Source organism: Aulonocara sp. 'chitande type north' Nkhata Bay, linkage group LG5 (genome assembly GCF_057382095.1).
Source record: "Aulonocara sp. 'chitande type north' Nkhata Bay isolate Kocher_YH1m ecotype deep benthic linkage group LG5, A_spYH_male_GT1.1, whole genome shotgun sequence".
Classification (NCBI taxonomy): domain Eukaryota; kingdom Metazoa; phylum Chordata; class Actinopteri; order Cichliformes; family Cichlidae; genus Aulonocara; species Aulonocara sp. 'chitande type north' Nkhata Bay.
The window spans coordinates 48,213,311-48,240,673 of NC_141348.1; the positions used below are offsets into that span (position 1 = coordinate 48,213,311).

At 38.8% G+C, this 27,363-nt stretch overlaps 1 protein-coding gene across 1 annotated transcript; it reads left to right on the forward strand.

Moving 5' to 3' along the window:
• The first annotated feature begins 396 nt into the window (after positions 1-396).
• LOC147331604 (butyrophilin subfamily 1 member A1-like) lies at positions 397-27,301 on the forward strand. Its single transcript, XM_086294046.1, has 7 exons — positions 397-575; positions 10,428-10,727; positions 12,526-12,555; positions 13,272-13,547; positions 22,265-22,288; positions 25,239-25,322; positions 25,514-27,301. The coding sequence occupies exons 1-6, from the start codon at positions 500-502 to the stop codon at positions 25,295-25,297; spliced, it is 765 nt and encodes a 254-aa protein (XP_086150172.1). The 5' UTR covers positions 397-499; the 3' UTR covers positions 25,298-25,322; positions 25,514-27,301.
• Positions 27,302-27,363: the final 62 nt, after the last annotated feature.

The following is a 27,363-nucleotide window of genomic DNA, read 5'->3' on the forward strand; positions in this document are numbered from 1 at the left end:
CGCTGTCAGTCTGAAACACACAGTCGCTGTTTTATGGTAAACCCAGTATCTCCGTTCACTGACGCGAACAGACACACACTGTGTACGCTGTGACTGCAGCTGCCGAACAAAGCTGCATCATAATGTTAATATCACAGAATCATCTGTGTTTTCCTTAGTTTTTGATCTCTCTCTCTCAGACACTCTCTCACACACACACAAACAATTTTGGGAAATTGGGAACTGCTCCTAAAGATAACGAACCTTTTTTTCTTCTTTATAAAACCCCCCAAAAACAAAACTGTTTATTTCTACTGCAGTTAGACATTTTAATATGCCAGTGTTAAGGCTAAAATGCGCTGATGCTGTGACAGTTTACTCCGGAAGTGCTCTTGGGCTGCTTTCGCACACTAGAAACCGAAAGTGTTCAAAACTGCGTCAGAGCGCTGAGAGGAGTGGCTGTGAGTCCCGTTATTTTCGAGAGATACTGTATTCACAATCTTGGGAGATTTCTGCAGACATGGAGCTTCTATCACTTCTCTTTATGAGCTCCTGCTTCCTGACTTTGTCCGGACTGACGTTTGGTGATCAATCCGGTAAGAAAATCGTTAATTTATTATTTATTTACTGATCGTAGGCGCACGCGCAGTTATGGAACAATGGAGTGTCTGTGAACACGCAGCAGCGTGGGGCCTTAAGGCTGTTCAGGCTGATGGTTTCGTGGGTGGATGCCTGCACCATCCGTACCCATCACTTTATCTTTTAACGCAGCTGTCCGCATTGTGTTTTGCGTTATGTGAGTATACTGAGTATTACGGTAAACAAGACAAACCGAAGTCAACATTTTCAGGCGAACGTGTTTTCAACATCATGATTATTTATGGTCATTTATTAGAGAAACTCAGTTTCATTTGGAGATGGCTTTAACTTTAGGTGTGGCCTCATCGACAGCGGTCTGTGCGCTGCTTCCTGAAATACAGATCCTTTTTCTTTCCTGTTGAGACACAAACTGTCTAACGTTTGCTTCTGAATATGAAATTTAAGTGCGTGTCCGCTACATGAAGCTTTAAAGACACTATAGCTTTATGTTATACTGACCAACAAAATGAAAACTCAAGACTCACAAAAACTGAAAGAGCTGACACACACACACGCACACACACACACACACACACACACACAGCATAGCTCTTGTTTTTTTCCTCTCACACTGAAAAAAAGGGATTGGCCAGCTCTTGGATTTACGTAAGCATCTTGCGTGTATTTAACACAATTGCCTCATGCTTTAAAGTTAAGTGTAACTACATAGTGTAGAAACTACATGATATGCAGAGAGGCTAGATTAAATTGTTCATATCATGTTCGAGTAAAGTAAGTCAATAAAATAGCAATGTTAAATCCCGCGACACTGCACGGGTTTCAGACTCGCGCTCTTTAGATCGTGGTTTCAGGAAGGCATCCATCTCAGTCAAGTCGAGCAGCCACCTCTACTTTTTTTAGTATACCAAAAAAAGTAAATTGAGTGGTTGTTACATTAAAAAAGTCTAACTTGTAATTTGAACACAATAATTTCATGTTTCTATGAACTTAATTACATCATGAAGAATCTGTACGAAATTCAACAACTTAATTTGTTCTTATTGAGACGACCTGATACAATCTAGTGAGAGTGGTTAGTTGCTGAACTCATGAAATTCACAAGATCGCACAAGATTTCAAACTGCAGGAAAATCACTGGAGTTATAAGAGGCAGACAACTACATGCACACACACACCACGTGCATGCTGCTATTTATTGTATTATTACAAAAACAAAAAAATTCTGCATCAAATACAGGAAATCACATTTCCTAGATTGTTGGCATGGTGCTTAGTGCTGTTGCTTCACAGTAAGAAGGTCCTGTGTTCAAATCCACATTCTGGCTAGTTTGCAGGTTTCTCTCTGGGTATTCTGGTTTAAAGTCATGCAGTTATTAGAGTTAGGGTTAACTGGTGATTCTAAATTACCTGTGAGTGTAGATGGTTGTTTGTTTCTATGTGATAGACTGGTCAGCTGTCCAGGGTGTACCGTGCCTTGTAACCTATCACTTCAGGGTTATTTCCCAGCCCTCCTGCAACCAGGATAAAGATAGAAGGATGGTAGTTGTTGAAGACCCATTGAATTTTTATGGTAACCAGGATCTAGACTTTGTTGAACATTATGTAATATGAAGACAGCATGTAGTATTTAAGTGACCAAGTAGTACTGGGGTAAAAGTTATTGAATAGTGTTGAAATAAAATGACAAAATTGTGAAGGATTAAAATATTCCAAGAGCTCAACTTACTTCATCTGAACATGTTTCAATCGCGTTTTATGAACACAAAATGCACAGGTTTACTGAATATGAAAAAGTTGTGTTGATTTAACTCAGTTGTTTAAGTTTCTGCCAAAGCAAAACATTTGTGTGCAACCAATGTCCACTATTGAATCAAGTAAATCCAACATGGCCTTTTTTTCAGTGCAGGCTATAGGTAATAATTAAAGTCTGGAATATTAGCTCGCTCACATTAGCAGCTGCATTCTCACAGAGGTGGTGCACATGGCTCTGATAAAGAGAAGTAAAAAAACAAGAAAATACATGAAAATCTGTGTGCACTTTTGGCAGGTACACAGACATTTTAACTATGTTCAAATGTCTGTGCAGAAACAGATTAAAAACCTGAAACACTTCAGTTGTGTTTGCTTAAAAAATAAAATAAAATAAATGAATAAATCCCAGTTTCATTCCTGAGGAGCAGAAGGAGACTCTGCTCTAAGCACTCAGCGTGAGGACTGAGTGAAGAGTTATAAAGTGTTTAGAATTTGCATGTTTTCAGATATTTAATCAACTTACAGACAGAACAACAACACAGCTCTGCAACACCACTGACCAGTGAGACAATTAATGGGAGCAAAGACCAGAAATTAATTTTTGACTCCTACAGTTTATAATAATGTGCATTACATGGAAAACAGGAAAAGACAGCAGCGTTTACATGTGTAAGGCAACTCAATTATTTTGTAACTGTAGGTGTAACACCCCTTTCTAAACTTGGGATACAGATTTGAATGTTGTGCTGAGCCAACAGCTAAAGTTTGACTGCTGGAGCAAATTGAGTGACTAATGAAACGCTCTGAGAACTTGATTTTATCAACTTCACAAAAGAATAATGTCATATACATACAACGGAAACAACAGCATTACATGAAAGGAAAAGCTGGGACAAAAATCATGGAAAATAATAAACAAACCACACCCCAGGGGATTTGGCTCAGTCTCTTGTGTCAGGCCACACCTTGCAGTGGGAGTCCAGCAATCAGCCCCCTCCTTGCAGGATGTGCAAAGGAGCAGTGAGGTGCAATTCTGTCCAAACACTTAAGTAGACTTTGTACAGTTTGAGGCTCGTCCAAAGAATTTAACTTCCTTCTCAGAACAATCATCTCAAGGAATCCTGGAGGGGTGGCTCACCATCTTTGGTCTAACAAAATGTAATGTAATCAAGCTCACAGGTGTCGAATAAAGGTTCGAAGGTTTTAATAAGTGGTGAGATAAGAGTGAGTCTTGATGCAGCAGATGGATGGACCTGTGGCTGGATCAGTAACAGGCGCAGAGCTCCAGTTAAATCACACAGCAGCAAGGTGGAGGTGGTGTACTGGTATTGGCTGGTGTCACTGAAGATGAGCCAGTTGGACCTTTTCAGGCTGAAGATGGACACAAAGTCAACGCCCAAACAGACAGTTTTTGAAGAAACTTTCTTCTAGCTGACGTACAGGAAAAGGTCTGCATCTTTCAAGAAGACGTGATTTTCATGCAAGACGATGCATCACATGTATCACAGCGCTGCACTGCACAGCTTTCCAGAAAAGACCTGAAAGATGAAAGAGTGACATGGCCCCTTCATCACCTGAACTAAAGCTTGCAATGTCTGCAATGTAGCTGCCATCACCAGTGTGTGAATGTGTGTGTGAATGGGTGGATGACTGGTTCTGTAAAGCACTTTGGGGTCCTTAGGGACTAGAAAAGCGCTATATAAATACAGGCCAGTTACAGGCCATTTGTGGAGAATTTGTGGGTCCTTCTAAAACAGCAGAATTATGTTGAAGTAAAACCGTACACCTCTCTGAAGAGTGTCCAGGAGCTGTTGCCTAATAATTATACACACACACATTCTCATATTTTTCCTTTCTTAAATATTCAGTTTGACTTAAGATAATATTATTGGACTGACCAAGATCTCTGTAGACATTCAACAATAACAATAACCTTCAAAAATAAAATATAAGATGCTTAATAATTGTGCACACAGTGTGTAGCTAAAGGGTAAAATAAATTATTATAATCCAAATGATGCTGTGCTGAGGAAATGTGCACTAAAATATAAGGTGTGTGTGTGCGTGTGAGAGAGAGAGAAACTGAGGCTGGCCTTAACCTTTGACCCTGCTGATTCTGGAGAAAGGAGTGGATCCTCTGTTTCTACCTCAGCCTCTACACAAAGAGTTTTACCATAACCAGTCATTTCTGGTCATGAATCTTTCTCCTGTCACCTCTTCTGTGTAACTGTGACTGAAAAGTGGTGACAGATTACACCAGAAGTGTAGGCTTACTGCTTTAGAGAACAGAAACTCTAAGAGGAGTGGCTGCGAGCTTCGTTATATTAGAAAGATGCTATTTTTGATCCCCAGCAGATTTCTGCAGACATGGAGCTTCTACCACTTCTCTTTATGTGCTTCTGTTTCATGACTCTGTCCGGACTGACGATTGGTGATCAATCCTTTAGGAAAATCGTTCAATAGACTGATCATAGGTGGAAGGGGAGTTATGGAACAATGGAGTGTCTGTGAACACGCAGCAGTGTGGGGCCTTAAGGCTGTTCGGGTGATGGTTTCGTGGTGGATGCCTACACCGTCCGTGCCCGTCACTTTATCTTTTAACACAGCTGTCCGCATTCTGTTTTGCGTCATGTGTATACTGAGTATTAAACGAGTAAACGAAACAAAGACCTGAAGTCAACATGTTTTTCACCATAATTAATATGTGATCTGCCATTAATGACATAATGAAATAAAAATACAGAAAAATACAAGATGTTAAAAAAAAATCAAATTATTAACAGACGCAAAATCTAAATATAACAAACTTACTAATAACCACATTTGTAAGTTACTAATTTGACTTTAGATCAGCAATATTCACCCTCACAGGGCCAATATCAAATCAGTATGATACTCAGAAGACATTTGTTGCCAGATACTCGATGGTCGGTTGCGTCGTGTGTCTGGCGACACTCTCAATGGAGGACTTTGAACGACATCTACCAATTCGGAACCACGATAACAGAGTTCAGGCTGATTGGAGCCAGCTTATCGAAGAACAAGAAGTGGCTACAGCTGTTCAAAATCCCACAAGGCTGGCCGACATGATAGACGATGGGCAGGGCTGTGAGTACTCAGACTGTGTTTCTTTGAACGCTATATGGATAAAATCTTGGAGAAGAACAATGTGAATTGAGAGATTTGGTGACCAGTGACGGAAATTAGACCAGCTGTAAAAATTGGAAGCAGTTTGTTCGCACTAACCAAAACAACTACCATCTTCATCTCAAGCGGCCCCCTGGCGCCAGCTGGATGCTCAAGGCAAAAGCTAACAGGAATAACAAATTCTCCCTTAGATAACAAGACTGTTTGTTGTGACTCTTCGACCTCCTTCAAGGCCACCCGTGTCAACCGATGATTGCTGACTTTTGCCTAACCGGGTGAAGGGACACTTTCTCTCGGCTGAACATGGAACACACACACACTCACACATACGCATGTACACGGACACAGACCTGCACTCGAACTACTACTACTGTGTGACTGTCACTGAAAAAACAGTGACAGATTAAACCGGAAGTGTAGGCTTACTGCTTTTAGAAAACAGAAACTCAGAACTCGATCAGTGCCTTAAGAGGAGTGGCTCTGAGTCTGTTATTAGAGAGATACTATTTTTGAACCTCAGCAGATTTCTGCAGACATGGAGTTTCTACCACTTCTCTTTATGTGCTTCAGTTTCATGACTCTGTCCTGACTGACGTTTGGTGATCAATCCGGTAAGAAACGTATTGATGTAGAGGCTGAGTACGTTTGAAGGTGGTTGATGGGTGGAATAAAGCGATGCCACTGTTACGAATAAAACTTGTGGTGTTGAGTAAGTCCAGTATCTCTAGCCGTACTTATCTTGTCCGTTTATTGCTCACCATTGGTTGCATTTGTTGTTCCACACTTCATCATAGTATCCAACATCATTCAGAATAAATCACAACAGTGCAGCGGCTACAAAAGGTTTGCTCCCTCAGACCAAAAACATGTGACACTAATTTTATGTGTCTGTGAGCGCGAGGGAGAAAAAGGAGAGTCGAAAAGTACGAGTTGTCACCGACCAGAAACAGGAGCTGGAAGCATGTAAATATGTTAACCACTACAGCCAAGAAGAGTGCCCGACGAGCCCAGCTGTAAGTCAGCTATTAAGACTCAACTGTACACTGTGTTCGTGTTTTCCTCCGAAAACAATAAGTTCCATTGGAGCAGTCTTTCAACGCCTCTCTCTGTCTCTCGCTAGCAAAGTTGACCCAGACGACAAAGTTAAGCTAGTTTTAGGCTACGAGCCCGACACGAACCCGACGTATCAGCCAGAGGTCCCTTTACTACGGTTCGGAGCCGCGAACCTGTTTTATATACGCGTGGAATAGTTTTCTATACGAGATCGCTGCAAAAAGTGCAGCCTTACCTAATGTCCACCTACTGTTACTCATTTATATTAAGGTTTTTAATTAATAGTAATTAATAGTAATAAATCACAGCAATAGTACATTCATGTAGTTGTGAAAAGCATGATAATATATTAAGTAATCCAAAGTATTCAGAATACTTTACTCTCATTGAGTAACATAATGGAATACGTTACAAAATACATTTTGGGGCATGTAATCTGTAATCTGTAATCTGTAGTGGAATACATTTTAAAAGTAACCTTCCCAACACTGATGTAACAGTCTGCTTCTAAACTCAAAGTTACTGAAGATCTCTGGTGTGTAACCAGTTACTTATTCTGGATGGCATTACCTTGGTCCCCAGGATTACTGTGAGGAATCCTGTGGTCATTTTTTAACAAGGTTATGTCCTTCAACAGCCCCAGTTTGGATTCAAACACTGTATTGTTCATTTGTTTAAATAGACTTTCTTTGTGATAAAGCTTACGGTTAGGTTGGGTCAGGTGACCCTGAATCCTCCCTTAAACTTTCCATGGTACACAGAGCACTCGTCTCCAGTCCCCTTTCTTTCACTATACGTTTACAGGTATAGACCAATAATAACTTAAATTGTGGCATAAATTGAAATCTAAGTCCGTATCCATCAGAAGTGAAATTAATTTGTGAAGACACTAAATTTCCTCACAATCCATTCTAAATTTGGGTTTAAAATCAGATAAGAAAATAAATATTTTATAACTTTGTGGAATTTTATTATTATTTTGAAAAACTGAGCTCTGACAACATAAAGAAGCTACTTTGGCTGCTCCATTATTCACAAGAGGTCTTCACAGCAGGCAGCTCTGCACATTTGGACTCCTTTGGTGACGCCTCCTCATCAAAGCAGGGAACTTTCTCTTGTTAGGTGAATGTGTATACCACTGGAGCTGTTAATATTGATCATAATGATATGTGTCGATGTGAGCATTAATGGTTGACTGTCTCCCTGTGATAGATTTTCACAATTATATGAAGTTGTACCTTCAGAATGAAGTCGGAATGATAATATAATTGAAAACAATGAACTCCATCATACGGTATGCTGGAGTTTAATACTAATAACAGTTAACCAGCCATAATAATAGCAATAGTTCCAGTCTTTGTGATAATCATTGTAGCAATAACAGTAGCAAAAATAATTATAAAAATTGTTAAACTAAAGTAATATCTTTATTATGATAGTAATGTATAACAATTCAAATGAATGTGTCAACAAAGCATAGTAAATTTGTTTTTATATATAGTGTTGTGGATAGGCATAGCTTTGGGTCACGTGGTGTTGATAATAGTAGTAGTGATTGCTGTATCAGCTGTTCACGGCCCAAGGGAATTTTTGTGAATGAGTGGGTGGTGGGTCAAGTTGACTTTTGCTGACCGCTCATGGAATATTTTGATCACAGTTTTGCTATGGTTTTAAGGATATTGATAACAACTAAAGGAGTTTTTAAACTGGAACTTTGACTTGTTTTGAACCACGGGCGTGTCAACATTATTCAGCTGCTCGGCAACTCAAAAGTTTGATAGTCGCCAATATATAGTATCTACAATTTTAACATTTTTAACAACAATTTCTATATTTTTATGTATTTCATGATTTATTATATCACTAATGACTGGATACATGCTGTTTAATGATGAAATCACAAACTGCTTTTAAGTAAGTAAGTAAAATTTATTTATATAGCGCTTTCACAGATAAAAATCACAAAGTGCTTTACAACACAGAAAATGGGAATATAAAAACAATATAACAGTAAATAAAACAATGTAAAAAAAAATTTTTTTAGTTTGAAATCCGAGCTCAGTTTCTCTTACCGTAATACCTAGTATACATGCGTAACGCAGGACATAGTGAGGAGCTGGTTTGATCAATGAAATGAAAGTATCCTCTTGATTATTTCTGATACTCGTTGGTTCATTTGGAGACGTCTTTAGATGTAACGTCGGTGTCAGCGGTTTGTGTGCTGCTTGCTGAAAACCCACAAAAAGCCCTTCGATTTGTCAGTTTTTAAGATTTCTTCATCATTAAAGTAATCCAGTAAGAGTCACCAGTATAAGTGTTGACAGTTGATTCGGCAAACTTTCATTTTCTAAACTGTAAAAACAGAGTGTGTGTTCCTGATGTTTCCCCCCGCCTCCTGGCTTACAGCGCTGATGTTACTGCCATCATGTACCCCGGTTTAACTGCAGTAACTGGGCCTGTCAATCACAGAGGCTGTGGCGTGGCTGCTTTGAAAGTGACCAATCACATGAGTGCCTTCTTCCTTCATGTTCCGCCTCCAAACTGTCAGTTTCAGGAGCAGAGCTGCTGCAGGGTTTGCTAAGCAGAGACCTTCGACTGTGTTCTGGCTTCTTTGTGCACTTAGCTGCTGGTTGTTGTTGCGTTTACTGGCTGCATGTGACTTTATTTTATTAATGTTGTGTAATTCCACACATATGTTCTCGTTTTAACATATGACATAGAAACTGAACAACAGTGTTTCCTGAAAACCCTCTCCTGTCTGATCATTTCATAATAACATTTAAATTTACAATAATTGATTACACAGCAGTGGGGAGTAGACTTCATCAGATGTCTTTCTGAAAGTGCTGTAACTGAGTTTAAGAATATAACTCTCCCACTGATATCATCTTCAGAGCAGCTACTCCAAAAGGAGTCGACATCTATTTAGTAATTTTACCTCCTTACTGCGTATGACTCTGGATACTGTAGCTCCTGTAGTACCTGGCTTTCTGGTATAACTCTCAAATGTGCTGATTAAAGCAGATAACTGTGATAAAATTGCTTTCAGAGCTGTTGCCCAAGCAAAGGGGGAGGGTGCATCTGACACCCTCGGCTGTAATTGGTCCAGCCCAGAGTCAATCATGACCAATCCAGAGACTGACTGACTTCTGAAAACATAAATGTAATAAATAGAGTAAAGGTGAGCTATTATACTCATTTCTAGATCCATATTTTATTCTTAGACACTACTGGAACAGTTTAACATGATTCACAGTTCACAATGATCGTTGTGGTATTTCAGGAAGAGCTAGGACCCCAAATCCAGACTCATTGGCAGGTCTGAAACTTACAACAAACAAACTACCCACAGCGTTTTTGATGTGAAAAAGGCTGAGGATAGACAGGAGCTGTAAACCCACAGCAGACAGACACACCTGGCAACACAACTGAAACTCATCAGGGAAAATAAAACTGAGGAAAGTAAAACTGAACACTAAACACACTGAACAAGGATCACTAAAATAAAACAGGAAATCACTAACACAGAGACAAGAACTCAAACATATGAAATGTCCACAGAAAGACAAACATGGAAAAAAGAGACAAAACAAGACTGAGTGCAGAGAAAGGAAATACAAAGAGGAAGTAATAAACCGAAAGTCATCAATAACTAATTAGGATTAAATGCACAAATAATGAAATCAGAAACCAATACCAGAGGCCAAAATAACTATAAAACACAAAATACTATTTATCAAGTTTATATTAGAAATATAATCAAACTCTTCAGCTTCTTTGCCCTCCATTTAAACCTGTCATTCAAACTGTGCAGTGGGGCATGGACCACAGAAAAATGTGAAGAGGAACTAAACTGAAGAGTGAACTCACTGTTTAATTCATGTTTTGTCTTTCAGGGACATCTGTGATTGTGAAAGAAGGTGATTATGCCATTTTACCCTGTTCCTTCGGCACCAGAATTGAGCATGTGCGGTTTGAGTGGACGAAGGAAGGAACTGAAAAGGAGGTGTTTATACATGATACTGGGGTGAATCGTAGTCCTGCCCTCCCAGGTCGAGTCTCACATTTTCCAGATGATCTGAAGAACGGCAACGCCTCCATAAAAATAAATCATGTTCAGCTGAAGGACGGAGGAATCTACACCTGTGACTTTACAACCAAAGGAAAAACATTCAGGATTAAGCTTGATGTTGTTGGTGAGTGCTGTTATCAGCTGATTATTTACAGATGAAACAGTCAGCATGCACATCTGGGTCTCACCCCTACAGCACACCTGTAGTGATATTTGCAATATTTGGTGGACAAACTGAGACCGTCCCTTCTGCATGCTGGTCCTGCTCCTGTCTACTTATCAGAAATCTGACGCGCTCACAGAGTCGTCACTAAACTAAGTAAAATCTCTGTGACGTCTCAACTCTGTGAGGAACTTTACATCACACAGACCTCAGTGGACCTGTGGATGTAGAAGCTATGATCCAGTCTGATGCTCACATGTGTTTCTACAGCAAACTGAGATAATCCGGCTAAACCCCAAACATACACTGTATATAAAAGCTGGACATAACTACCATGACATCACTAACTGGTTAATGACGTCCTGTTATGGTATCTCAAGCTGACTGTCCCCATTTTGGTGTTTTGAATTATCTTTGCTTTATCCTAATTTTCCTAATTATCCTAAAAGTACTGATAACTTATTTAAACAGGTTTTTCACATTTGTGAAAGTGAAAGATTTCCTAAAACTAAATATAATATAAATAAATATAAGTGACTAATTCTGTTGCCTAAATCTGATTAAACTGTAACTGAAAAATATTGATCAAACAATACAAAACCACATTGGTTCTCAGCACCTGTGTTCAATTTCAACATGTTTCTCAAGTCTTCCTGGACTTCCTGAAACGTGTACCTGCAGTTCTCTGGATGCAGCTGCAGTTCTCTTAGAATTTATTTACAAAGATTCAGCAGAGAGAAATCAGTTCAGTTCATTTCTGCTCTGTTTGGGGGAACTCCCTGTATTATTGAAGTGGGGGTCGCCTTCACTCAGCATGACTGAAGAGTTTTAGGACAGAGAGTTTTGGTACTGCACCATCTGATCTCATAATGTCTCCCCCCAAAAAGAAAACACAACAGGCAGAAGACATGATTTTGTCCAATTTGCAAAGTAAATTGTGTGCTGCAGATTTTATAATTCACATTTGTGTGATTTGTTTAAATATTTTCTTCCTAAAAAGTAAAATCTTACAATTACAAATGCTGTAAGGCCACAAAACCACATCTGTTCACAACAGTTACAAAACTGACAGCAACTTCAAAAGAAGATTTTGTCCTGATGCAGATGTTTGTAAATCTGACCCTAAATGTTCCTTCTTTAAAATTCTAATCCTTGTAATGAAGGGATTTTTTTTACAGGCTGTTCTTGCTTATATGACCAAACATCAGAGTTAGGACAAATTGTGCTACATCATTAAGGACAGATTAATGTAAGGTCGTTCCCACTGTCAGCACACGTCTCTTCTCTTTTCCTAACTCCGTGTCAATTCCCCACCTTTCCTTGAAAAAGAAGTTAAAAATAGCAGCTATGAGGTGCTTTTGGAACTTAACCTCCTATGTGCATGCATTTTCCTGTATATGTCAATTTATCTAAAATTTGAGGAGTCTTCAAAAAAAAGGCAGAAAGAAAAGAAAATCTCTGCGAATGAAACTATAAACACTGAATAAATATTAATTTCTCCTTATAGTTCAGACACACAGCTGTTCAAAGTGTGACTCACTGTGTGATTATCACCCATCCACCAGGATAAACCAGCCTCCAGTTTAAATGTTTAAGGATTTTTTTAATCTGTGACTGTGCTTTCTTTGGGGATTATAAAAAAAAAACATGTCTAATATAGCAGGATAACACTTCTGAGTTTATTTTCATCAGTTTTATCTGTCTGCCAAATTGATGAGACCACAGTCACCTCTAACATGTGTGTTTTTTCTCCTTTCAGACTCCGTATTAAAGGTCCGGAACGACCCAGGTGAGTTCCGTTTGTGGTGAGGCTCAGTTAAAAATTGATCCATCAACGACTTTACTGTCTTTTGGTTGGAACCCTGCAAAGCATTTACTGATTATTTTTTTATAAACAGTTCAGGGAAATAAAACTGTTTTAATTGTATTTGTAAATGTATATGTAAATATTTGGTGTGGGGTTTTGCTACATTATCTAATTAATTATTAGTTCAGTAACCAAAAATCTGTTATTGATCCGGGCACCGTGTTCGTTAGACGTAGCTGTTCAGTCCAGTAGAAACTACCTGATGAGATTTTGCTCAAACTGTATCGCATCCCTCTCAGTGTAATTAAAAATTTAATGTAGAGAAATGTGGATTCAAATGTATTTTTATTTTGGAGAGCTTTTGTTGATGATATTTTTTGTAATGTCCACAGTTATTACATTATTAAATGCCTGAAACTTTTTTAAAAATCTTTTATATAACTCTTAGACAAACTCTGGGACGTCCAAACGTTTTCTGTGTAAAAATTTCTTTATGTGAGTCAAAAATATTGTTTAGAGTAAAAACTAAATTTGTCCTCAAACATCAGAGCTGTGATGTTAGAAAAGTTAATGCAGTACTCCGGTCTTTGTTCTCAAACACATTATAATCCACATCTGCACTTAGAGTAGCTGAACAGGAACAAATAACCAATTAACTGTGATTGTTCTTACATAATCTGTCTGTTATGTGTTCACAGTAGCAGCAGAGCCTCATGTCACAAGTCATGATCAAATAAATGGCGGGGTGCTGCTTCAGTGTGATGTTCAAAGTGGACTCTCCAAACCTACAGTGGAGTGGCGGGACAGTAACGATCAAATCATTCCTTCTGAGGAGTCACAGGTCTCTGACAAAGGAGGTCGCTTCAACATCACCCTCAAAGCTACTGTGGAAAAAAGTGGCCGCTATCGCTGTGTCGCCACACAGGAGGAAACCAAAAATCGGGCGCAAAAGGAAATCAATGTACATTTGAATGGTGAGTGGCATTTTGATCCTTAAATGTTTCTTATTGCTTTTGAAAAACGTAAATAATACTCTCAGATTCAATGCAAAGAGTGACGTCTTCAAGGAAACAAAAGATTAAATAATGAACTCATAAAAACTTCAAATATCTGGAAAATGTCAGACTCACTGACACTGAAGCAAAAAGCAACTTTAGTCTGAATTCAACTCATAAATGATTTTGTTTGTATATAAGACTTCTTACAGGTGTCATTATGTCCTGAATCCAGAGATGGGAGTTGCCCAACATACGAAGTGCCTAATTGTTGCTGCAAACCACAGAAGACTTAATGATACAAACATAGCAGCAAATTTAAAATAACATATAATAGAGAGAAGTCTGAGCAGTCTTTCTATATTGATGTTAATAAATTAAACAATAAAACTAAGAAAGAAACAAACTGTTTCCTGTAGATGTGGTGAGTGAAGGATAATCCGTTAAAACGACTCGACTGAACTGACTTATTAGTCAAAGTAGGCTCGCACTGCTTTATCATCCTTTTTTATTCTAATAGGACCATAATTTATATAATAAACATCTTGTTGTGTCTTGATGCTCAATCGTCCAGGTAAGTAAATCCCCAAGGCCAGGGGGCCCAGGCCCATCCACACCGGGCGTGAGAGGGAGAGCGGTTCCTATTCTCTGTGTGATGCTGGGATCTTCCAGGTCTGTGAAGCAGCTTTTGATGTTTGCAGTCACAGCAGCATAGCAGTAAACTCAAACCTACTCCAGGTCAGGTTCATTCAGTGCAAACATGATAAAATAAGACTTTGACTCAACACCAACCAGGACTGCAGCGTTGCTGTTCGAGGAACTGACATTAAACAGTGCATCGATGTTAAGACCATTTCAAGTGAACCGAATATTTTGAGATCTGTTAGTGCGCCTTGACTTATTACTTTTATACAGGTATAACACTTCAGTCAGGAGGGAGTAATTCACACATGTTAATGAGTCCCAAAGTGTTGACTTCACCAATTAAAGAATCTGATCAAGGAACTGACCTCCCAGCCTGTTGTACTGTTGTATAATGTACTGCTTATAAGACTGGGGAAACCTGCAGTCAGCTGAGACTCAAGAAGTCACTTGGATGAGCGATGAAACGTTTCTCCCACTGAAAACGCTACGTCCAGGTGAACAGAATCAGCTTTGGGGGATTTACTTACTTGTATGATTGAGCACGCATCAAGAAATTAAAGAATCTGCTTTCAACAAGAAAATCATCAACATATAGACAGAGAGACTGTAACTTAGTCTAATGTGACTTGTAAGGGCTGCAGAAAGGTTCCAGATTTTACATTTGGCTGCAGGGTTCTTGAGTTTGAAAGTAGCTGAAATGTCATTTATTAGCACCTACTTTAACCTCCAAGGACCTGGTGTCCACATAAGTGGACATCACATTTTGGGATGTCTAGACCAAAATACAAACTTTTGCTCTACAAGGACCTGATTTCCACTCACGAGGACATTATACTGCCACTGTTCTATCAAAATTTAAAGCGAATATCCTCATATGTGGATCTCGTTCCTCTCAGAAACAAAAATCAGGTAAAAAAAAAAATTCTGGTAATTCTTTGTTTTTACATTAATCAGATCCCAAAATAGCAAAGAGCTTTTAAAAATGCATGCCATGAAAGAGTTCGGGTCTTAGGAGGTTAAGAGAGAAATGTGGATTTTCCTCTAAACAGCTGACTAATATTTTTTTTTTCAACTCCCATTTTCTTTGAAAAAACAGAAAACACCACCGATGTTATTCTGTGGCCTATTTGTTCCTTGGTGTTCTGTTGCTGTCTTTGGATAGTAAGAATCTTATTGTTGAAGCAAGCAAACAAAAGTTGCTACTAGAGATGCACTGATTGACCAGCCATCTGTTATCCAGTGCTCTCAGCCCTGTCCGGTGTACAGATTAACTTGTAAGGGTTAAACAGTGTTGTAGGAGTTGCTGATCGCAGTCTTCAGTATTGCTGTGTTTCCTCTACACTGGGATCAGAAAAGCATAAATTCATATCAGGTGATTAAATCCATCTTGGTTAATTTAAATCTTGTGAGGCTTTAAAGAACAGAAAACCTGATGAATATAACCAGGATGAGTCAATCCTGGATCTGAAAGTTGATCTCAGGAGGCGTTTTAAGAGATTAATGAATGACCTTTTGATCAATACATAAATAAATGAAACAAATATGTGGAGTGCAAATGTTATGGCATACAGTGGCATGTACACTGCACAGCCCAAAAAAAAAAAGTCACACACTCAAACATGTCGGACCACAGCTAGCTTTGATGATGGCCCTTTTTCGCCATATTTATTTTCATGCAGAGTTTCAATAATTTTGAGAGTTTTGATGATGGGAGAATCGTACTGCTGTGTAAAGTCTTCTCCATCAGAAAGATTCAGAGTGGGGTTGACGTCTCGACTCTGTAGAGGCCAATGTGAATATGATCCCTTGAGCTCCCTGTTCAGGGAGTCACTTTTTCATAATTTGAGTCCATTGAATCCTAGCAGCGTCACCTTGGAATATGTCTATGCTTTTCCCCTTAATATGTATATGTCAGGACATTCAGTATATTTAGGTTGTCAGCTGACTTTGTGTTTTAAGCACAAAACGCTGCTGAAGCTGGACCTACAATTTAATAGAGGACATTTGCCACACCTGCGCCGTTAAATCCAGATGGTGACTTGTGTTTTTTTTTTCCTGTGGGTCAGGCAGTATGTATATATATTAGTGCTGTCAGCGTTAATCTAATTAAAACAATGTTAACGCAGCATTAACGCGTTAACAAGCTAACCACGCTAATGGGTTGACGCTGTGCATCCCTCGCACGGTGCAATCTGTGTTAACTCGATAATGGGGATTTGCCGTGTTAATGCAGTTATGGTGTTAATGTCGTATTAACGAGATTAATGCTGACAGCACTAATATATATATAACAGTGTTGGACAGGAATGTGTTATGCATCTAGATGCTAATGTCAGTGATCATATTAAAGTTAACAATTCTGTTTTTAATTGTGTCAGATATGTTCTTCTATTACCTGCCTTATGGGCAGATAGGAAAAGGAAATACGCATTTTTCCCTTGTTGCAATCTACTGACTTTATTGCAGGGGAGCAATATTAACTTTTATTGCATGAAGGTGAAGAACGTGATCATAAAGTGCACATTGCGCCCAGACCACAAACAACTGCTAATAACATCCGACAGCAACTCTCTGCAAGCATCTGCAAAGGCAGTATGCTAACATAAAGCTAACAAGAGCTCAGAGTAATGTTACAGCTGAGTGTACATCAACTTGCAGGCTTGTAGTATTGTGTCCCCCATTTCCAACTCTACCTGTCTCTCTGTGGCCAAAATACTTTTTGTCTGAAGTTGTCTTTGAGCTAGTTTCCAGATTTGCTGTTGGCTTTGTGCTAAAATGTATAAACTAAAAGAAAACTCCTGTGTGTACGAATTAAGAAGAGGTTTGGGTCAGTAAGACTGTAGCTTCTGCCTAGTCATTTTGCATAGGAACTAGGGGTGGGCGGTATAAACGGTATACGGTTGAAACAATATGAATTTCGCCAACGATAGAGATTTTAGGGGTGTCCAAATTCATACGCTGCAACTTGCTGAGGACCCGGCCTTCGCGGTCTACGTAGGCCAGGTCCTCTGAAGGCCGGAAGTGAGCGGCTGTGTAATTAGAGGGGCTAGCCTTCAGTTTTGTGTCATTGCTGTCTCAGTGGAGTTTAATAAATTCAGCCGTCTGCTTCTTTCTATCTAAAATATAACAGGACACTGGCGTAAATTCTCGATCATCTCACACTTCTGATTAATCAGTTTTCCGTTTGATGTTTATTCAGCTGTGTGAAAACTATAATCTATAATCTCAGCCAAACCAATTTACTTAGGAACAAATAAAACAGAAAGAAGCCAAATAATAACATATTTAAATTATCTAAGATACTTATATATCATGTTTAACCTGAGTAGCCGCGGGGGGTTTGAAAATGATGTCAACCTCGAGACCTCAGAATTAGGGAGATATTCAAAGGGGCTGTTTGGGGTGGTGGGGTGGAAGAGTGGTATACATATACATACCTATACAAAAAACTTGAATTTTACAATGTTTATTTATTGGATAAAATAAGTTAAATGTCACCGTTTTTATTGTCCGGCCGTAAATAGGCCGGGGGTGTTCACAATCTAATTGGGCCGGGTCCTCAGGTGGACGCATAGACTGGAAGTGAGCGACTGTGAAATACATCACAAACTCCCTCGGTGGAGTGAAACTCTGCCGTCTGCTCCTTGCTATGTAAAATATAACAGGACGCTGGCGTAAATTTTCGACCATCTCACACTTCTGTTTAATCAGCTTCCTTTTGACATTTATTCAGCTGTGTGAAAATCCTAGAGAAATCCTCCTGAGGGATTAATAAAGTTTTATTTAATCTAATCTAATCTAATCTAATAACTTTAATCTCAGCCAAACCGATTTACTCACGAACAAATAAAACACTGAAAAAGGCCAAACGATAACATGTTTAAGTTATTTAAGTGACTTATATATCATGTTTAACCTGAGTAGCAAAAGACCGTGGGGGTTTCATCATCTTTTTCAAGTTCCTGTTAGGAGTCATGCAGTCGCATTTTGAACCAGCTGCAGACGTGAGAGCAATGACTGACTGACCCCCACATAAAGTGAGTTACAGTAGTCCAGGCGGGAAGAAATAAGAGCATGGATCACTGTTTCAAGGTGCTGCCTCGAAAGAAAAGATTTTACTCTTGCCAGTCACCTTAAATGATAAGAACTGGACTTCACCACTGCTCTGATTTGGTTGTCCAATTTAAAATCACTGTCCAACTTAAAACCAAGGTCAGTAACAACAGGTTTAAAATAGACTTCCAGGGATCCTAAATCAACAGAGGAGGACTCACAGGGACCACTAGGTCCAAACACCAACACTTCTGTTTTTTTTTCGTTAAAATTTAAAAAGTTTAGAGCCAACCAAGCTTTAATGTCATCTAGACATGTCAAGAGAGGTTTTATGGAGATGCCATCCTTCTACTTTAGTGGTAAATCAATTTGGCAGTCATCGGCATAACAATGAAATGAGATCCCATGCCTTCTAAGGATGGAACCCAACAACAACAACAAACTTTATTTATATAGCACATTTAAAAACCAGTGGTGTACCAAGTCCTTAACATGTAAGAGAGTAGGGTGAAGTAACAGGGAAGGATGAGGGCTATGGCAAGGTGCCAAAACATGCTAGCAGGTTGAATGGCATTAAAACACAAAGCAAAAGAATTGCATATAAAAGCATAAAAGAAAACGAAGTGTAAAGGATAAAACAGTCAAAAAATTAAAAATGTTTAAAAGTAATTAAGAATAAGCCGAAGATAAGAATAACCATTAAGCTAACTAACAAGCAAGCGTTAACTGGAAGAAAAGGTGAGGCTAAATAAGTGGGTTTTAACCGCGATTTGAAGGAATGGATGGAATCAGACTCGCGTATAGCGATGGGGAGGTTATTCCATAAATCGGGTGCAGCCAAGGCAAACGTGCGGTCACCTCTAGTCTTCAGCCGGGATCTCAGCAGTACCAAGAGTGACTGGGAAGATGATCTTAGTGCTCTAGTAGGGGTGTATAATCTAAGTAGCTCAATGAGGTAGCTTGGCGCTATATTGTTCATAATTCGGAAGGTAAGCAGCAGGATTTGAATTGAATACGATACTTGACGGGAAGCCAATGCAGATCAGCAAGGACAGGGGTAATAGAGACACGGCGCCCACTACCAGTAAGGAGACGAGCAGCCGCATTCTGAACAATTTGCATTCTACGGAGAAGAGGAGAGTTAAGACCGAAGTAAAGTGAGTTGCAATAATCCAACCTAGATGTCACAAAGGCGTGGTTAAGCTTTCCAAGGTCCCAAAGCGGAACATAATGTCTGGCCTTGCTAATAAGACGCAGTTGATGGAAGCAAGATTTAACAACAGAAGACACTTGTTTCTCGAACTTAAAAGAGCTATCCAAAAATACACCCAGGTCACTAACCGTGTCGGTGAGGAAACTGTTAAAGGAACCAAGGGCATCACGGAGTTGGTCACGGGGGACTCTGCTGTCAAACACGATAATTTCAGTTTTCCTGTCGTTTAGAATAAGAGAGTAACCTGCCAGCCAATTTTTGACCTCATGCATGCAATCGCAAAAGCCGTACAAAGACATAGCGGGATCATCAGTTAGTTCGAAATACATCTGTATGTCGTCGGCATAACAATGATGTGCAATGTTATACTTCTCAAAGATTGCGCCTAAGGGGAGCATATACAGTAAGAAGAGCAGTGGCCCTAAAATTGAGCCCTGTGGGACGCCGCATGACAGAGGAGAAGATGATTCGGAACCGAGAAGGCTGACAGATAAGGTTCTATCTGACAAATAAGACCTAAACCAATTAAGTGCAGTGCCACCAATACCCACTACATCATTTAATCGAGATTAAATTAGAATATTGTGGTCTACTGTGTCAAAGGCAGCAGTTAGGTCAAGCAAGACAAGAACAACATGGTTACCAGAATCACATGCCAGAAGGATGTCATTAAAAACCCTTAATAATGCAGATTCTGTTCTATTAAGGGTTTTAAAACCTGATTGAAAAACCTCAAAGATACCATTATCATCTAGAAAATCTTTCAGTTGACTAAAAACAATTTTCTCTAAAACCTTGGAGAGTAAAGGCAGCGTGGAAATAGACCTATAGTTGGCTAAAACTGTGTGATCAAGGCCAGGTTTCTTAAGCAGTGGGTGCACTACTGCATGTTTGAAATTTGCAGGAACCATACCAGAAGACAGACTGCTGTTAATAATGTCAAGGACATACTGTCGTATGCTAAGAAAATTTTCTTTAAAGAATTGTGGAGGGAAAGGATCCCGAGGGGAACCTGTGGGCTTAATATGGTGAACCACATCCTCTAAAGTGGAGAGTGTCACAAGATCAGACTGAGTGAAAACAGCAGCGTAAAGGACAGAGACAGAGGGGTCAGAGTTTGAAAACAATGAGCCGGGAGTTTGCTATTCTTGCCAGCTCAGATATTTGAAGTTTACACAGCTACATTCTCACCTGAAAATATGTTAAAAGTTTATTTTGCGACCCAGAAAGAGTAATATTAAAAATAAGTAGCTGCAGTAGAAGTAGCCATTGTTGGAAACTGGAATTGGCCGGGCCAATCTGGGATATGGTTTTTCAATTTTGTTGTCCGGGTGGAAAATCAGGAGAAATTCGGGGGAATGGTGGCTCCGGGAGATTTTCTTACTGAAATCTTCTGCTGCTGTTTTTAAAGTTTCCATGTTACCAGGCTGTAGAGGGCTCTGAAGATTTAAACAGTTTTAGATCCATGACACTCACAGTTTTATGTTAAAATGTCAAAGGACAGCATTATATTTTTGATATTAACAGTAACTCTGGGCCTCTGTGGAATGAGCAGCTGATCTCGTCTCTGTCTAAAGATGGATAAAGAAAACTCAAGAGTGCTGAATCATTCAATAATACAGACTATTAGAGTAACAGGTGTGTAGCATCGCTAGCAACAAGCCTCCAACACAGTGCGTATGCTAGCGGCTAATCTAGCAAACGAATTAACAACAGAGTGATTTTAGAACTATAAAATGCTAAGCTGTGTGTCTTTTTCATAACAGTGACATGTTTGTATTTACCTTAATTAAATGAGTCGTCAGTCGCAGTAAAGCCATCAGCAGATAAACTGCAACAGCTGGGCTACTTAAAAAGTGTAGGAGGGCGTGTTTGCAGTCACGTCCAGCAGATGTGTGGGTGAGAGTGTGACACAGTTGCTCCACCTCAAGTCACTACTGCACAGACTCTGGCTCCAAAAATGCAAGATGGCAGCCTCCACAAGCGGGGTATTTTAGCTTCATTTTTGCACAATGGGAGGAAGTGCTCTCGCATCGTCCATTTTTTCTACAGTCATTGGCTGAACAAGGGATATAGGCTAAGGCCACCATGTGCTCGCGGTCCCTTCTCTGGGCCGGGGCCCAGAAACGCTATCCTGGGCAGGGTTTTCCCTAGATTTTTCACTCATAGGGGTCTTTTGAAAGTTCACTGTCTGGTCCCTTACCCAGGACCAATTTGAGAGGGGAGATCCTACCAGAGGGGGACTTCAATCTCTTTCAGTCCCGCCTTGCTTGACAACTGATGCAGCTATAAGAGCAGGAGTGAGGCAGTATGAAGGGACATGACAGAGAGACGTCTCTGAAAGACTGAAATGACACACACACACACACACACACACACACAATAATCTCAGGAATGCAAATATCCTGTGATGGATTTAGAAAAAGCTGGTGTGATTTTTGTGGCTGGCCTTCTCACATATGTATTTGCAGGAGTAAAAAGAATAATATTTAAATAAATAATGCAAATGTGATTTACTAATATTTTCAGCATGCAGTTTGTTGTTAATTCCACAAAATTTACTTGTCATGGTTGTCATAGTTTCTTGTTTTATTATATTTTTTATGAGCCTCCAACATCATTTCCTTGTGTATTTATTGTTGAATGTATATTTTGGTCACTATTTCAACCGTTTACACAATTTTATCCTCAATTTTCTCAAATTGATTATGTTCTCTGATATTTATGCATCTTTGTCTGCTACACTGTTATAAAAAGAACCTTTTGTACCTTTTTGTTTCCACAGGGAAGAGTGACTCTGCACCACAAGGTAAAGTCCAGAATCCTAATGTTGATTCATACATTACATCATTTGCTTGATGTCATTCACAGGTGGGCAGTCAGCAAGGTAAACAAACACAAAGTATTAACATTAGGAAGCAGCACAGTGAGGAGATCATTTAGGAAGAACGTGAAGTCCTGGAAAAAAAATCAGAGTTTATAGACAATCTGGTAATTGGTGAGGGGACAGAGACGACTGTATAAGAACTTGACATGGAAAAGGAAGAGCCTTAGCCTTCAGACAATAATTCTGATGGCTAAAGTAATGATCCAATCATATGGTTGGAATAGAGTTAGAGTGACGTCAGTTTAGGTTAATGCCAAAAGCACATGAGGATCAGACATTAGCGCCCTAATGTTTGGAGTATTAAACACTAATGTGAGTGTGATAAAAGACAATGTTAACAAATATTAATAGACAGTGATATCAAACCTGGCTGTTGTCTAAACAAAGTCTGATAACAATGTTTTTGTTGTGACAGTAGTTTGACACAGTACAGAGCGAAAAAGCTCATTTACTCTCACCTGATGTGGCGCTAAGGCAATATTGAGTTTTGCCAGTAGGTGGCAGTGTTGGCTTAGACAAACGAGTGCTTCCAAAGTAATCTCACACAAAAGTAACACAGGCCAGTCATGGTAATGGAAGGCGACAGTAAAACAGAACTGCTGTTTCTGTATTCTCTGTTTACCGGAGCAATCACACATTTACCGATGTGACACAGTAACTAAGTCGTGTTTGGTGTTCATCCAACATCATACAGGTCAGGTGTGAAGATTTCAGGTGGAATATTTTGTAATATTGCAGCTCTTCACTGGATAAATTCTGAGCTCTTCTGCTCATGACAGAATGACGGTTATTACTGAAGTAAACTGATTGGCGGCCACGTCTGCAGCCTGTTTGCAGTTCGGACACAAGCATGTCGCTGCATGTTGTACTGTGTGTCACAAATAAAATTTGACTTATTTATATATGAGTAGCACACTGTTAGAAGCTCATTCTGCAATTGCATCATCACAATAATTTGTCTAGTTGAGTAAATCTGTCCCAAAGCCTTTGATTTACTCATATTTTCCTGCTGTGATTTAGTGCATTCGGATTTTAATGTGTTGTTAGTAACCTTTACAGCACAGTGTAACTGGGGGTCATTTATATTATTAAAAAATTGATTTGCTCCAAATTCCATCATTCATCCAGCTCAAAAGATTTTTAATAGATTTCAAACACTTCTGTTTGTGGGTCAAAATATTAGGAACACCAGTTATTATAGTTCAGTGCTGTGTGACACATCAGCATTTACTGACTTCAAACAGGTTTAGATTATCCTGCAAAATCCAAGTGTCAGAAAAAGCTGAACACAACAAATTTAATCAAATTCAAATGAGTAAAAGATCAAACTTTATGGTGCTGCAGTACCAGCGTCCTGCAAACATGTACTTTATAACATTATTTTTGCAGCCCAGTTATTTAACAATCAAATTTTAATTTCAGTTTAACATTTATTTATTTAATGCAGCTAACCTGTGAGCTCTCTGTAAGCAGTGCTTAACTCTGTTCTATAAAGCTTTTTTTTTAAATTTTATTTCAGTTGTAATGTTTATTTTATCTTCCCTGATTTGAAAGACATCAGGAGGTCAAGCACTGTGATGGCATAGTGTGTTACTCAGTGTTACTCAGTGTTACTGATGCAGTTAGAGGACGAGGGTGGAGGCAGCGTGCAGGGACATTAAACCTGAAAGTGAAAAAATAACTGTTGAGCCAAATGTACCAAAATCTCACTGAAGGTTTTAGCTGTAAAACAGCTGATCAGACAAAAGAAACACTTTTCAGTCTCAGGGGATAAGAGCAGTTACACACTCTAATATGAGGGAGATACAACTTTGTTTTCAGAATCAGAATACTTTAATAATCTCCAAGGAAATTATGTTATTTCATGATCGCTTATTACTTAAAAGGTCAGAGGGTGTCCTAGTGTTTAATAATTTATTATCTTGAACACACTCTGTAGATTTTTGACTGCAGGATAATATAAACCTGTAATAAACCTTTAATTATTTCCTCTGTTGGTTTCAGTGAGGTCACAAATATGTTTGTGCAGATGAAGCTTCCACACAAACAGAATCAAGATAAAGTCAGAGGTTTAAGGTTTTAAAGAGAAAATGGAAATGAAAGCAGCAAATAAACTCTACAAGTTCAGATTTCTAATTTAGGAAATAAATCATCTTCGTCTGAAACCAGAACACAGAAAACAAACTGCTTAAATTGTCCTTTAGTTTTGTTAACCTGCTGATGAAGATGATCACAGCTGTGTCTTTGTTAAAGAATAACTCTCAGCTTTTGGTAAATATGTCAAATATATATTCAGGAAGGGTCGCTTCACTGCACTCTCTTATAGTTTAGTTTGAGAGTTAGTGCTCAGTGCCAGTGTGTTCATCAGGAGAGCCAACAGTTTTTCAAAATAAAGCTGATCGCAAAAGAATTCAGATTTGTGTGAAGTGTTAGTGTCTAAAAACAGGTTTAATCCCAACAGCTTAAATTAAATCTTTAATTCAGTGGTTCATTTTACACACAGCGTGTTTTCAGCCTTTATTTATTCTGGATTTTCTACAGGATGATAAAAAGAGGTCATATTAAAGCATGTCTATAAAAATGTGTTTTTAGAAGTAATGTCAAGGAAAGGAGGCTCAGCAGGAGGAAAGCAGGAGTCTCTGAGCCGCAGCCCAGAGATTCAAACATCCTTCATAGAGGAGGATGCTCCAACATCATCATCCTCACAGCTCAGAGCAGAAACAGAACCAGCCTGTTAGCTGTGGAGACGAGCAGGAGGAAACAGGAAGTTAGATCCATGCTGACATCACTGAGCTCGCTGGTTAAACCTGCTGTTTGTTCCTGACATGCAGTCACAGTCTGAGTTACACCAATGTTTTCTCTTCTGTTTCAGGGTCTCCTGTATGGGCTGCCATAGTCATCAGTGTTCTTGTTGCTGTTGTTAAAGTGTGAGTTAAAGCTTGCTTTTTGAAGAAAGGTGAGTTTTACTGATGTACTATATCAACATTCATCATTTGTTGGCAGGAACATCAAACATTCTTTACAACTCCCTCATGTTAGATCTTAACCTTTGATTTATGTCAAAGAAGATAAAGACTTTGTTTCTATTCACTCAGTGTGTGACCAGTGTAGTTGTGTTTCTTGAATATTTTGACTTTGTTCCCGCAGGTTCACAAAGAAGAGAAAATGGCCGCTCCATAAATCTCACCTCCGAACGATCTTAAAAAGTGTGAATTGGTCATATTTGAAACCTGTTTTTGTTTTTTGTCGTTGAAAATAAAATAGAAAAAATACCATTTTAAAACAGTCACATTTCCATCATTTCAACTTTAATTTGATCATTTACTGATCTCAGTGTTTCCTCTCCTGCTGCAGTTTCATGGCTCCTCCTGAATCCTTTCCCATTTTCAGTGTGCAGCTTTATAAATAATTCACTGAAAAAAGTTTCTCTGAGGTTCATGTTTTTCATTAGGACAGTGATGGTTTGTTTTGATCATAACAGATTAAAATAATTGGAACTCCAAAAAATTGTCCCCTTTGAAGACGTTACAGTTTATTATCTGGATCAGTAAAAAGAAAAATAACGAGACAAGCAAATTTAAAAATGGCCCAAAGCAAAACATTAACTCTAAATTCAGGATTTATTAAAGTTTCACGTTTCTATTATGTTTCATATTCAGTTGAAAGCTGTCATGCAAATGATGAAGAAACATTTCAGCTCATATTTAACTCAGTCTAGTTAAACATGTGCACTCATGTTTTACTGTAAATTAATATTTAGCAGATAGAAAAATTATGATTTCATTTTTAGAATATTTTTACTTACGCTTAAACTCTAATATAATATGTTGTTTTTGGTTCAGTTGATTTTTTTTTTCAAATTATATTTTTGCTGTCAACTGTTGATGTACTTTTTTATATTTATGCCATTTAACAGAAAGCTTAAGAGTGCACAAGCCTGAATAAAAAACTTTTGCGACTGTGTGTGTGTGTGTGTGTGTGTGTGTGTGTGTGTGTGCGCGCACGCATGTATATGCGTCACTAAATGTTAATAAAGTGAGAAGATGTTTTACTGTTCTAGTCAAATTCCAGAATGATTCTTATTTTGCAGCAGCTGTGCTTTGATAAAAGACATTTAGCTACAGATTGAATGTCGGTGCAAAGCTAAAGTGTTGCTCAGGATTGGCAGGAAGCTGTTGCACTTCAGTGTTTTTATCCTGAGCTGGCCGAGGAGATCGATGGGTGTTTGTCTCTAATGTGTCAAACTAATATCAAACATGAGATTGAATAAAAAGTTGACTTTTTGTTCAATCTCAGTCACTTTTGTCATTTTTTTTAAACATTTTGGCTGTAACTAGTTTAACATCAGTATGAATGTGAGGGAGCCGTCAGTCAGGAAACAACACTGTGCTGAAGAAACATGCATGAAACTTTTTTCACATATTTGTTTCACTGTGTGCATTTGCTGGTTCAAATATGAACGACAACAAACAGGTGATCATCACTGAGGGAGGATCAGTGGATTTGTTAAATGTCGTCACAGAGAATGTTTGTTCACACATGATGGCAGATCCAAAGAGAGGAAACATCTTTCCGAGCTTGTCTCCACATGTGGGGAAACTTCTCCTCTCATCTAGTATGAATCAAAAGTGCAACCAGCTGTTTTTCAGCTTGATGAAGTTAAATATTGTATTCACAGCATCAACATCATGGTTCATGTCTAACTTATACCGCCTGGTAGTGAAGGCCAGGTGAAGCTTGTAAAAAGGGTTCATTACTCTTTGGTGACATCTGGTGGACAAAAATATGAAGAGCAGCTTGAATCAACAAGTAAAAATGAAGTGCTTTGTTATGATGGCCCACTCTATGAGACGAGTCTGTGCTTCCGCTGTGGTGCTTTGAACATGTGAAAAAATAATGTTTATTTGCTAAATAAACCTTCCTTGTTTAAACTTACATGCACCGGGCTGTGGTCTCTGCTTGTTTGTGACTTCTCCTTGTTTGTAAACATAACAAAT